The 14,235-nt window shown below is 41.3% G+C and overlaps 2 protein-coding genes across 2 annotated transcripts; both read right to left on the bottom strand.

The window, feature by feature from the left end:
• Positions 1-104: 104 nt before the first annotated feature.
• On the bottom strand, positions 105-4,571 carry LOC115407947 (serine/arginine-rich splicing factor 6-like). Its single transcript, XM_030118524.1, has 6 exons — positions 4,388-4,571; positions 3,848-4,011; positions 2,224-2,345; positions 1,932-2,134; positions 1,772-1,843; positions 105-1,679 (listed from the first exon to the last, which is right to left on the bottom strand). The coding sequence occupies exons 1-6, from the start codon at positions 4,492-4,494 to the stop codon at positions 1,250-1,252; spliced, it is 1,098 nt and encodes a 365-aa protein (XP_029974384.1). The 5' UTR covers positions 4,495-4,571; the 3' UTR covers positions 105-1,249.
• Positions 4,572-6,820: 2,249 nt separating this feature from the next.
• eif2s2 (eukaryotic translation initiation factor 2, subunit 2 beta) lies at positions 6,821-12,175 on the bottom strand. The gene is made up of 9 exons (XM_030118534.1): positions 12,065-12,175; positions 10,010-10,193; positions 9,788-9,888; positions 9,569-9,698; positions 9,389-9,489; positions 8,574-8,722; positions 8,431-8,487; positions 8,261-8,346; positions 6,821-8,168 (listed from the first exon to the last, which is right to left on the bottom strand). The coding sequence occupies exons 1-9, from the start codon at positions 12,077-12,079 to the stop codon at positions 7,993-7,995; spliced, it is 999 nt and encodes a 332-aa protein (XP_029974394.1). The 5' UTR covers positions 12,080-12,175; the 3' UTR covers positions 6,821-7,992.
• Positions 12,176-14,235: the final 2,060 nt, after the last annotated feature.

The following is a 14,235-nucleotide window of genomic DNA, read 5'->3' as shown; positions in this document are numbered from 1 at the left end:
TTTAATGAAAGAGCATTTATTATATAATTAGCAGGATATAGGTCATGTCGATACTGCAGTCAAGGATTTTTGTAATCCCGACACAAAGAAACGCAACACCCCCATGTTGTTTAAGGTTTTTATTTGAACATACATTGGCAAGGAAAACAATTTCATTAGATCTCATTCAAGGGAGACAAAAAAAAAAAAAAAAACTTCCACAAAAAGAGAGCGTCTGCATTCAAAAGAGAGAGATATTTATTCCATCCACAGGCATATTTTAATGCATCTACCTTTCAAGTTCATCTCCACTGCTGGATGAACCTGTTAAACTAGTCCAATAAAAACCTCAAATCCCTAATTAAACCTGCAGGGGGGAAAAAAACGCTTTAACCAGGGTAACAGTCAGCAGTGTGAAAAGCATTAGAAGTGGGATACTGCATCGGAGGTATTGAAGCTCATCAAAATTTTAACTGATAACCAGAGATTACCCTGGTTTCCAAAAAAAAAAAAAAAATCTTAGCTACAAAATATTAAAAGCAAACAATTTTGTGCTGATTACGCTTTATTTACACGAGGTTAGAAGGTATCGTATTAACCCACTGAAGACGTCAGATCTCTTTACATGAAATACAAACCCATATTTCCTTGTAAATAAGTTGAGTTGTGGTACAAGCGTATGCATCCCAGCCAAGGCATTGTTAAAACACCAAGACTGACCGACCTCCCCAAAAAGCAGGTGTCATGTCTGCAGATCAAAGAGGAAAAAAAAAAAAAAAAAAAAAAACTCGCTGCAGTGCTGCAACCAGATGCTACTTTTCTCCCTCAACCACCACAGAAACATTAGACTGACATCTGCAGATCAGAGACATAAAATGTTTAACTGCTCGCTCAATCTGCAAACGCCCCAAAAAAAATATGTGGCGAATTGAGTAAAGATTGAACTGAGTCCTGTTTTCGCCCAATGTTTACTGAGCTCTATACCACTGTCAATGAGAACAGACGGTCAGAACTGATGTCGACCAAACCTGTGGAGTTGTGCGACGCCACCATTATCTGTTCAATGACTGGAGCAAAATTAAGATTTTCTTTAATGAGGTGCTCATACCACTGGTGTGTATTCTGTGGTAGTCTGCAGGTGTAACATACAAAAAGACAAATGAGGACCTGAGGGAGAAAAGCAGACGAGTCAGGAAGCAGAAGCGAGTAATGACAACACTGCTCGCTATGTACAGCATGATCATGTTCAACAGTAAGAAAAACGTCCGCGCTAATCCTGAGAGGCTGATCGAGACCGTGAGCGGGACTTCGAGCGAGAGGCTGAGCGTTTCTCCCTGGACTTGGACCGGCGCTCCTCCTCCTGCGGGGACGGGGAGCGGGAAGCAGATTTGACAGCGCACTCCTCCTTTCCGTTCTCCACCGGAGAAGGTGAACGAGATTTCTTGTCGGTGGACATCTCCTTTGATCGACTGCGAGAATCCCGCTCCGACTTCACCTTGGAGCGGCTCTTTGAACGGGACTTTGACTTTCGGTCAGCTGAACGAGAGCGGGATTTCTGAGAGCGTGAGCGGGACTTTGACTTGCCGGAGTGAGAGCGCGACCTGCGAGAGCGAGACTTTCTTTCTCCTGACTTAGAACGAGACTTCCTCTCAGACCTGGAGCGGGAATGTTGACGCCTCTTGTCACTACGGGATCGAGACCTGTGAATTAAAGGAAGAAATGAGATGCTTGAGTGGGTCTCACTGGATTTACACTATGTTATTTTGCAGTTCTCCAGAAAACAGATTCTCACCGGGAGTGACTCCTGGAGCGGCTCCTTGAGCTTCTGCGACTCCTGCTTCGTGAGCGACGGCGACTACGAGATCTGAGGGTGCCGACACAGAAGTCAAAAACATGTAAGAGCAACAAATTACCAACGATACTCCTTCAAGAACAGCTGGCAGGAGTCCCACCTGGAGCGGCTGCCAGAGTAGGACCTTCGCCTACGAGGCCGGTCTTCGACCAGACGAATCTTCCGTCCATTGATGTCTGTGCCATCCAGTTTGTCCAGAGCCCTCTTCATGTCGGAGTGACTCCTGAACTCAATCACGCCCTCGTTGGTGCGTTCTTTATGGGCGTCGGCATAAGTCACCTCACCGGCCTGACGCATGAAATCCTAGTAGGCACGCAAAAAACAACTCATTTTAGTCCCACGGTTATCACAGACTGCACAATTTTTTTTAAAAAAACGTTGACATTATTTACCTTAAGGTCCTGCCAACTGCAGCGGCTGGACAAGTTCTCCACAATGAGGCGGTACTCAGTACGGACAGGAGGTCCGTACTTGTCCCTGCCAGTACGGCTCCGGCTGCTATAACCTCCACTACCTTCAAAAACAACAGTACAGGAACAAAAATCAAACACCCGGGCTTAGCAGGATGAAAAAGAAATACTGATCTGGGCTATCAAATAAACATAAAGTAGTGACTTTCCAGGTCCAACGTAATAAATTTAACATAACACTGAAAGAAGTCCCTATGATCCCATTTTGTCAAACACAAAGCTCCAGATAGTGATCTACAAGCCACTGCACGGGCTCTTAAAAGTTTGTATTGTTCAGCATTTTGAGTTGTTCTCTGCTGCAAAGAACACCACTGCATCTGTTTCCGGCAATACAAAGCGTGTCTGACTCCAGCGCATCACATTGTGATACTTTAGTTGCTTAAACAAATGGACAGTGATGTTCTTTCAAGACCTCTGAACCCTGTAACACAAACAGAAAAGAGGCATCCACATAGGTTGCGGTCAAGGACACTGCTCAGTCTAATTAAATAATCACAGTGCAACAGTAATATTATGAAATGTCAATCTTTCCACGTTTTGCACTTACATGTCTTAAATTGTAATTTTTTTTTTACTAGAGCCGATCCACTTATGTTTGCTGTCAACATAGAAACCAATGGCAATCCTCACCATCACCCCTGGTCTATTGGCAAAAGGCTGCTGTCATCATGGCTTCCGGTTAGGTCAGCCAAGGATCAAGGGGGGTCAAAGGTCACACACACATTGTAAGGTGAAAGCCAAGGCCAAACGGGACAGGCAGTCATCTTAGCCAGTCATCTTTAGCCTCAATGGACTCTCAGCCTCAGCCCGCAACTGGACTCTTTCAAATTGAAACATCAAGGACTTTTGTTAATGTTGAAGATGAAAAAATATGTACCAAAGTAAAAAAAAATACACATTTCACATGAAAATGTTAGTCTACTTCAAACAAATTAAACTAATACTAAACTAACTAACTAGATGTGTTATTTACTTTATATATTGTGGTGTAAACAAAACTGGAAATCCACTCTTTCTTTACATGTAGAGGGTCAATCTAAAGCCCTCCCTACTGACTAAACTGATAATTTAAAGCTGTGGTTCACTGATTGTTGTTCCTTGCAGAAAATGAACCACTGAGCAATTACATGTGGCCCATGATCATCACTAAAGTGAAACACAAAACCTGCAGGTCACTAACATTCATAAATGAAGTTGAGAACAACTGCAAAACAGAGTACAATTAAATATATTTAGCTTCGTTATCTGAATAAAAGGCTGCCCATGGATTGTACTTTCGTATCTGTGCATACTATAGACCACAGTAAATTAGCACATATACTATCTCTATAGCTGCATGCAATCTGGGCTATAACTATGTATAACATACAGGTGTCTCAGTTTCCAATTAAAAAAAACTGAGGTTCGACAGGACCAGAAAAGAAACTTGAGCAGCTAGTATCCTAATTACCTTCAGTACAAAACAATGACTGTGTGCAGTCCACATGGACACCTTACCCCAGGTGAAAAAGGGAAGAGAGGGTATCTTGTAATAGACTCCACTTACTGCGGCCACCACCCCAGTAACCCCCACCGTAGCCACCGTCTCGATCTCGCCGCGGCCCCCGGGCATGCTCCACGATAACCGGCTCCCCACACAAGTCCTTCCCGTTCAGCTCGTACACCGCGTCGTCGGCGTCCCGGTTGTCTTCAAACTCCACGAACCCGTAGCTGCGAAAAGAAATACAAGATTTAAGCCAAACTCAGACGAGATTTAATACCGAAACACTCTTTCGCGTGACAATGAAGTCACAGGCTAGTTCATGTTAGCTTGGCCCACGCAGTAGCAAATAAAAAGACGCCATGTTGGCCATGCGACATTACACAAACAGGCACGAACAAACTTAATTTAAAATGCCAAAATTGTCCACACGGGTCACGTTTCGAACGCAAATTCACTTTGTCATATTATGAGCTAACCTAAATGTTAACATTGCATTTGATTTAAAATAGACGGTGCATGGCTCGCGTTGACGTTCACGCGCACACTCAGCATTGATGCTAACTGGAAGTTGCAAGCTAACGAACATGTCCACGAAACACTCACCCGTTTTTCAAGTCTATCTCCATGAGTTTTCCATATCCGCTGAAAAATCGCTGGATGTCTTTTTCGCGGACATGATAGCTCAGTCGCCCGATGTAAACTCGAGGCATTGTAAGCTTTTTTTCCTCTTTCTCCAACAGCTAGCGGACAAGCTCGACGTCAGTAACGCCGATTCTGTGACGAGAGCTGCTCTGCCAGGGGCGGGGCTTCCAACACAGGGAACCAATCAGCGTTCACCACACAGAACCCAGTTCCGCTCGGCTCGGGGGCGGGACAAGAGAAGGGCCTTTCTATGTAAATCAATCAGCATCCATCAAACAGGACCCGCTTCAATTCAGCACAGGGGCGGGGCTTCCAAGCACAGTCAACCAATCAGAGTTAATTACACGCACCATCTAAGGGAAGGTAAGAAAATAATGAACAAATGAAGCTACCAATACTAGTAAACCTCTTCAAAATCCTGGGTTTAAATATGACTATTTTATCCCAAACCACTTCCCCCAAACCAAAAAAAAAAACAAAAAAAAAAAACTTATATTTTTCTTCTACCCAGTGCCCTTTTACACATTTTAAGCTTCCAACAGCTGAAATTTCATTCAGCCTTATAAACCGACAAGGTCAAAAGACATGTGATCATCTTATTTTTATTCAAACTTGATTAATCAGATTTAATCAGATTGAATACTTATCTGAGTGGATGTGTTTTGGGTTTACAAGCAAAACACTTGCTTCCTCCCTCCCACCTAGGTCCATAAAACACAATGGACAATAAAAGGGCATAGAAACTAAATAAATAAATAAATAAATAAATAAATAAATAAATAAATAAATAAATAAATAAATAAATAAATAAATATTTTTACAAGTTTACAGACAGTACAATAGGAATAACAGTTTGTCTATTTATGTCAGAAGTGTGAAGGTGTGCCACAAAGACATCAGATCATATCTCAGCTTTTCCACATGCAAAATGCCTTTTAACTCATTTAACCAGTTTTCAAAGGTGGGAACAGATTCTGATTTTAATCTTTTCAAATTACACGGTTTTATTATGCCATATGTCAAAGTAGAGCATCCATGCATTGTGATTCATTTTTTCCATCACTGAAGAAAATCCAAATAAAGCAATATGTGGATCAGGATTGATGTGATGGTTAAGTATGGTAGAGAACCAGTGGAAAATGGTGGACCAGCAATGATAAAGACTAGGGCAATCCCAAAAAGAGATGAGTAAGAGTACCCTCTGCAGTCCCCCATCTCACACACAATGTGGATGAATTTGAAAACATTTCACCTCTGAATAGTGTGTAGTACCGTCTATGAGTCACTTTATATTGAATCAACTGCAACCATGCAATGACTGAGCATGAACTGATACCAGCTGGAGCTTTGTCCCAAACCTCATCCTTAATCTGTGTATTTATTTCCTTTTCCCAAGAAAGTTTAATCTCAGCTCTAAAATTCTGCAGATCTGTAAGAATACCCATGAAATAGAGCTCAGGTAATTTCAGTGGTGAATTTGTTAAAAGTTGGAGAAGTGGAATATCGTCAGGTGGACAGGGAAATGATGAACTGTTTTGCTGAATGTAGTCTCTCACCTGAAGATATCTTAAACGTGGGTCTTAGAAAGAGACAACTTAGATTGTACTTGCTCAAATGATACAAACTGCATGTTTATGCAAAGGTCATTTACTTTAGTGTTGCTGGTCTGACTCCATTCCTTAAAGTCCATATCCTGCAGAGAGGGGGGAAATGCATGGTTACGGCATAACCATTACGCCAAACTGGAGTGTAGCCAAGAGATCTGGCAGCTTACATTCTTTTTTGATTTGGTTCTAGATTTTCTGGGCATTGCAGAAAATAAAATGATCTCTCTTTTACACCTCAGTGACCCTAGAAGAAGAGAAAAGGATATAAAGTAACAAAGTGTTGCTTAATGAATTGTTTTCAGTTGCTAACCGAGATGGCAGATCCACCTCACCTGTACTTTGGGACCCGTGATGCCAATAAGTACAGACTGTCAAATTCGCTGCTCAGTAATCATGTTGAAAGAATGATTGTTGAAACCTGCTGGTCTTCCAGTGAGCGCTTGAACTTCCACAGCTCAAACACATGCCTTTGAGGTTCACAGTTGAGTCTTAGCCTGCTGGTGTTAGTGAGACTGTCCCTGTAACTCCACTGTGATGAACCGGTGATCTGACCCAGATGTGGCCCGACTGCGATCAGCTGCACCTCGCCGTGAACCCTCTGATGGATAATACCGTTTCCAGGATGATTGATTCACCGGATGCTGCATCTGGTCAAACACAACTGAATTCCATAACATGAGAGCGAGTTGGAAGAACAAAGTCATGTCAGCAAAAGCAAATGAAGTGAATGCAGGCTTTTAACGTTTCCCTATGCAGGCAGGCGGTAAGAACGCAAACGCAGACCAAATGATGGAGAGAGAGTAGAATATTTTATTTTTGTAAAAACCAGGTTTTAAAATGTTTCTGACCAGACCTTCACGTCCAAATTCCTCGCAAAAACTGAACCAAATATCACGTGGCCAGCATCACTGAACATAAACCCAAATCTGTGTTTGTGGTGCAAATTTCTTGAATCATACTGGAAGAATCATGAACCTGTAGGAGCTCAGAGGATGGTTCATAGACTTTACTTTTAGGGGGGTAATATCAGTACAAGGAACATTTTTATTCTTGAATTGCTCTGGCTGAATCTCCACTTTCTATTAAAATCTGCTCATTTGATGTCAAGGAAATTCACAATTGCCAAGAGAGCAAACGTGCCGTATAATTTCGGTCTCACACTCAACTTCCACATCACAGTTGGAATAATGGTGCTCTCCCTCTAAAAGCCTCAAGTAGCTCATCTGATCATCTCTGCTTCACAAAACAAAGCGTCGCTTTGTCAAAAGCCTCTCAGAGACATTTTCCTGCTCGTATTCCAGCGCAGAGTCAGATCTTTCTTTACAATGTGCAGGCAAAACATTCTGCATGGCCAGTTTAGTTATTTTGGGCAAAACCAGAAAAAAAAAGCCCAATGTTGAGCATAAGCAACATTGATTCCAGGAAGAAAGCCGCTGTGGCTGTAATTACCAGAGCAACCAAGCTGCCAATTTGGATACTAAATGGCTTCACTACAATTTGACTGGTTGTGTGTAGAAATGCTCATCTGAAGAGAAATTCCTGACTGTGGGTGTAAAGCAGGGAAAACAAAAGCTGCAACGAGGACTGAAGCTGAGTTAAATCGGGGTTGTTTTGGAGGAATCATGAATCACAGCAAATGGGGGAAAAAAAAAGAAAAAAAAAAAGAAACTAGTAGGTGGAGGGTTCATCAGTCTAACAAATCAAATGCATCCAACAATGCATGTGGTGATCATCATCATCTTGCGCTGCCTGAACCCCGTCCTGTGAGCGTTACTCTCTCACCCTGTCTGCCCAGGCCGCGGCACACCCAAACAACAGCCCAACCCTCCCGCAGTTCAATTCAGCGAGTCCTTTTAGCAAGTCGAGGGGCCGTCCGTCCGGCCTCCGCCTCGGCCCTCTTTGAGGGGGAAAAAGTGAGGGCCGGGGACGAGAGGGGGCGGGGCCCAGCTTGAATGGCCGCTAGTTGGCTTTGGCGCGGAGCTGCGCCCTCTTGCTCGTCACAGCCTGGAAACCGGTCTTGATGCTGGCGACGGAGCAGCGAGAGTGGCACGTCTCACACTGCAGGAAATAGAGACGAGTGTCCTTCTGCAGGATGGTCTCTGGGGAGCGGCAGGTGTGACACGTCACGTATTCCTCTGCAGGGACGAGAACACACACAGATTAACACTGGACCTCCAGAAGACGAGGTGCCTCCACTTGTTTGACAGAGCGCTGGATTTCCACTCACTGATATATCTTCTCAACACATTTTCTATTTGTTTCTGTTGGAATCTGCCTTTGATCACAAGTTGGTTATTTCCGTCTATGGAGCCGCTGTCGACAGAAAAAGCACAAAGAAACTTTACAAACTACACTCCTACAAACCAACGGCAAGTTAACCCCTCACTCTGAAGCTACCTGGTTCCCAGCTCAGCCAGCAGGAAAGCGAGCAGATGTTTGGGCTGACGATGCAACCTGCAACACAGACACGTAGAAGTAGTTAGCAGGAGCTTGAACTGCACTCTGAGGACTGTACAGCTGCCCGCCGGAGTGGAGCTCACAGTTTACAGATGTCTGTGAAGTTGACGAAGGAGGTTTTCTTGGTTCCCACTCGAACCACCTGAGGAGGCTTCATCACAAACTTCCTCTTCTCTCCAGCCACCATGTCCGGGTTCTTCTCCCTCATGATGTTGAAGACTCGGTTCAGGAGCTGAGGGAAAGAGTACACTTTGACTTGCTTTTGGGCATAAGCATATCGTTTAATCCCTAATAAATATGATACACACTAGAACAGATGTGTGCATATCAAAACCACAGGCAGATGCCTACAATTAAAAAAAAAAAAAAAAAAAGGTGGAATTGGAATTCAATTTTGTTTCGATTTTATTCTATTTGGAATATTTTATTGAAATGCATTCATCCACATTATGAATCCAATTCAAAATTTGATGGTATATTGTGCTTACAATGTAATACAACAAAAGGGGGCATGTAATCAACTGTTATGACCAAAACTATACCCAGGAAAATGGGTTTCATAGCTGCAGAATTCTCAAAAATGCACAATGAATGAGTGCTTCTGCTCCGCTTTTCAATATCAAGCAGGTTATTTATTTAAATGGAGGTAATCTCAGAATTCAATAGACCCTATCAGGACAAAAGGCGCCATTATAATAGAATACACTCTGGTTGGAGTTGCTGTTTGACCACAGGAAGTGCTTTACTGCTTTTAAGCAGAGCCAGTATTAACAGAAGATGCACAAACATTAAAAAAAAAAAATTCTGTTAAGAGGAAATGGAGACCTCAACACATTCCTACATGCAGACACATTGAAAACAGGGTTCAGTCCCATTAGCGCTCCTCCTTCCTGCCCACCTCATCATAAGTGTAGTCTCTTTCCGAGCCCGCCCAGGCCGGTCCTGTGGATGAGCTGAATGAGATCCCGTCGTTGTTCTTCCCCTCGTCATCCTCTAGTGCTGCGGATACAATACGCAAACATGTTATTATCTCCCACTCGGGATCTGACCTCTTTAAGAGGAAGTGTTGAAATCCTACCGTCATCTTTCTCCAGAGGCTCGCCCTCATCAAAGTCCACTTTCTTTGACTTCTTCTTTTTGGGGAGGAGCGTTAGATCCAGGTTGTCCTCCTCCAGTGCCTCCGTCTGCTCTCCCTCTATTTTCAGCTCCTTGATTGGGCCAGACGGATGTGAGCAGTGATTAGTTTCAGCAGAGGTGATCACCGGGTTACCGCAAAGAGAGTCAACTGGGGACTGACCTTCAAACCCTCCTCGATGTCATTATCAAAAACTTTCTTGGGTTTCTTCTTCTTTTTCTTCTGATTGAAGAAGTTCAAATCATTCAAATCATCAGACGGCTCTAAAAAGAAAAGATCAAAGAAATCATGTTTGACTGTGAACGACCAGAGTAAAATGTAGTGTTCTTTAAGAGAAGCCTGCAGTGAAACTTCACATTTTAGGTTTCCAGAAATGATCTCCACCTTTCTTCCTGCCTTCATCTTCATCTAGATCCATCTCTTTCTCCTCTCCAGCCTCTGGTTCAGCCTCCTTGGCCTCCACCTCTTTGGCCTCCTCTCCTCCCATCCCTTCTCCTCCTTCTTCATCCAGCATGAAGGGCTTCTTCTTCTTCTTCTTTTTCTTGGTCATGTTGGGATCGAAAATCATCTGTGGATGAAGAAAAAAAAAAAAAAAACAACTTCAGTATCAGTGGGATTGACAGATGAGTTAGACTCCCCTTTCTGTACTCTGTCAAAAGGATGTCATGGATGTAGATGATGGATTTCATAGATAAAACTACAGTTTTTTGGGGGGAAAGACTTCAATAAAATGAAAAATTGTAGCTACAACATAAAAGCAGCACACAGAGCTTAAGGTGAGAATTTATAATAATTGGTGAGAACTGCAAAAAAAAAAAGCTGTAGTTGAACAAAATATCACTGTATTCAACTATATGTATGAAAACCTTGGTACTGAGTGCTTTCATCACTTCTGTATTTGAAATGAAAGAATGCCTCCTTCCCATTTATGTTAAATCTGCCATACAAGTTGTAATAAACAGAGTTTAGATATTGTAGTTGGTGCTTTGTTTTCAGTAGAAGATAAATCTTTGTGCCTATAAGGTGGTTTTAAAAAACTCTGATGCAATACTGTTGCATTAATCGTAATTAGCCTCTTATTGATGATGAAATGTGATAGACAGTGCTTTTTATTATATGACTCATCAGCACACAGGATGAAACTTTCCTGGGCATCAAAATGGCCAAAGTTAGTCATCAATGCAGAAAAATTCAGAGACAGAATTCTTAGAGAGAGCTACATGATGGGCTGCATGTTATTAGGTTAACATCATGGTAAACATTACTAATTGACTTTTAGTAATATCAAAACAAACTTTTAAGGTGATGTTAATGTGTCTGTGCTTTGAAAATGACTGCTGCAGTTTTAACAGAGCCTTTCTCCATCACATTTCAGAGATGGAAGAGTTAGACTCTAGAAATTTTCCATGCTGCTGATTTTTCCCATGCAACATCTCTACAGGAAACACTAACCAGGACTGGTTTTTAATTGCACAACTGTTGCTAAAACATGTCACTTCTCTATCACAAATAAAACTCAGTCATTCCAAATGTGTTTTGCCATGTCTTTATTCTCCATGCTGATGATGTGTTAATAAAAAAATTACAATATATTGTGCAGCTTTAGGCGCAGTTTTATTAGGAATAGTTTTGATAAGATAATGTTGAGAATTCATGTACCAGTTGTCACTTTAATTATTATTATGACAAAAGAATAGTCAACCATCATTATTATTCCTTCTTAGCCTCAAAGGTGAAATAGTTTGTTATTATTGTGGCCTTTAAAAAATCTGATAAAACATTTCAGCTAGTCATCGTATCATGTGGAGCTCGTTCAACGTTCTCTTTAACTCAGATCAAACTATTTAGTTTACTGACTACAAGACTTTTTATTTCTTTATCAAAAACGACACCGAGCTTGAACATCAACATAACGAAGAACCTGTTTCCTCAAACAGCCACAAACTGGACTAAAGACATCAATTTCATTTAAAATACAATACACAGCTGAAGTACCTGATATATTCATCATGTTTACTTCTGAGACGTCTAAGCCTTGTTCGTGATCAAATGACAGAGTGAATGCGGGGGTGAATTAGCTTTTCATTTCTGATATCAATGATGTGGTTTAGCGCCGCTGCTCAGTCAACAAGCAGCTAAAGCTACTTAGCATCTCAAACTGTCCATTTTGTCATCTAACGGCCGCGACAGGGCGGATGGATGAAGCACAGAGGGGATAAACACCGCAGAAGCTGTGCTAAATGGAGACAGGGTGCCGAACTGGGTGTTTTCCGGCTGTTCTGGGGGTTCAGGCCGCCGTTAGCCGGGCTGCAGCCATGTGAGAGCCGCGGCGGACAGAGAGGCCCAAAGTCATCCTCAAACACCGCGGAGAGATCAAAACGCCCCGAAAGCCAAACAACAACAGGAAACACCGCCGCATACCGAATACCGGTGACCTACCTCGTCTCCTGACATGTTTGCAGGCTGTAAATGACACAAATGTGGCTACTTTTGATCGCTCGGTCGGTCCCACACCGCGGAGAAGAAAATCTCTTGCATCAGCGTTGGAGCGCAGTGCGCATGCGCTTGGTCGCAAAGTCGTGACGTAGTGCGTGACGACGACGTCACAAGTCAGGACTGTTCAAGATCAGCAGTGCAGCAAAGCTTCATACATCTACATCAAATCATGGTTTTCCATTGAAGTAGGTAATTTAAGACACACATGACTTCTGAAAAGATTATGAAAAGCTCATCTTGACTCCATGTCACTCAAGACAAAAAAACAAACAAATAAAATTAAATAAAAAAAAAAAAAAATTAAAGCGAGAAAGATTTAGACCTGAAATTCACTGACCTCGTTACGAAATCAGCTTAGTACCCTCTGAAAAATACTGCAAGGATTAAAAGGTTTCTGACCAAACGACATCCATAAATATTTGTTTCTGCATTTATTTACATCAGATTGGATTATTGTCATGGCATTTACACTTCTCAGTAAAAACAAAAAAACAAAAAACAAAGAATGGAACAATGCTGGATGGAACTCATTACACTGTGTAATTTACACCTGAGCTTTAATCTCTGCACTGGCCGCACATGTGTCAAAGGATTCATTCGGGTCTCATACAGTAGATCTCAGATTTACTTGTATAATATGAAACATGAACAACCCCTGATGTCCTGAGAAAGAGGTTTACTGTGTTCCCAGAGTAAGAAATATGGTGAAGCAGCTTTTATTTCTGAAGTTCCTCACCTGTGGAACAAACTTCCTGAACACCTGAGAACTTCTGACACCTTAATCTCTTTGAAATCAGATTTTAAAACACTATTAATTGACTTTCCATTAAAAAATCTGTTGTACTTATTTTATTATCTTTATTTAAATAAAATCTTTTATTAATTTATTCTTTTTTTATGCTTAATAGATTTGTTTTAATGTATTTCATAGTGTTAATCATTTTTAAGGTTCTGATTCTCGTGCTTTGTAAAAATGTATTTCCATTTTTTTGTTGCAAAGCACAGTGAAATGCCTTGTGTCTTAATGGTGCCCCATAAATAAATGTGCCTTGCCTCACGTTTACATGCTATGTAACACCCCGCCTTCAATCTATATTTGTAGATAAGGTCATATTTAAATAACAGTCTGTATCTGCTATCTATGTGGTACATATGGTGACGACTGATGAGACAAGAAAACTACACCTCATCATTCAAACGTTCTCATTTTCTGCATGCATTGCTCAAAAAAAATATAATCTGCAGTGGATTAACAACATTTTATCAAGACAACATTCACAGAGCTGCAGAAAAACCCAGATGAATCCTGTATATGATCATACCTCCTTTGATAGCAATAAACTCAAGCACATGTCTCCAGAAGCTGGGATCATTCCACAGCTGCTCTTTGGGATCGAGGTTTGGATTCTCACTTGGTAATCTCACAATGCTGATTTTGCTTATTTTCAATTTTAAAAAATATTATTTCTCCTGTACAATATGATGATGACAGTGAAGCTCCTGTGTGACATAATAATTAATCTTTCTGAAGGAACTCATTTTCTCCTCAGGCGGCTCACTTTCTCCCAACCACAACTGACACTTGAAGATACAAGAAAAACAAAACCAGTTCACATTTCAATTTCATCCTATATCAAGTGGCCAGAGGGTTTTAAAAATTCATTCATTCAATTCGGACATGTCATAAAACAGATACAAAATACAGATGCTGTACGTACAAAAAGAAAAATAAATCAAATTTGAATATTTCAATATCAATTAACATAAGTGTATGTAACATATACTTATACATACATACACACACACACACACACACACACACACACATACACCCACACACACACACACACACACACACACACACACACACAATCTAGTGGCCTAGCATGCACCTACATCACCTCACCATTTGTGATGTTTTGTGTGTTTTTTTAAGTCTGAACACTTAACTTGTCTTGTGAAAAAAAAAAAGTGATAAAGTTTCAGGTTATTTCCATGTAAACGCATTTTTGAGCAGGATATTTTAAAAAATGTGTTAAAAGTTGGTGTTATTTCTAGATTAATTCTCAATCATTTTTCTGGTCCATTGAATTTCTGATCACACTGTGTGTGTC

Source organism: Salarias fasciatus, chromosome 20, assembly GCF_902148845.1.
Source record: "Salarias fasciatus chromosome 20, fSalaFa1.1, whole genome shotgun sequence".
NCBI classification, from domain to species: Eukaryota; Metazoa; Chordata; class Actinopteri; order Blenniiformes; family Blenniidae; genus Salarias; species Salarias fasciatus.
Note: the sequence above shows the minus strand (reverse complement) of the source record. Positions and strands in the feature narration are given on the sequence as shown.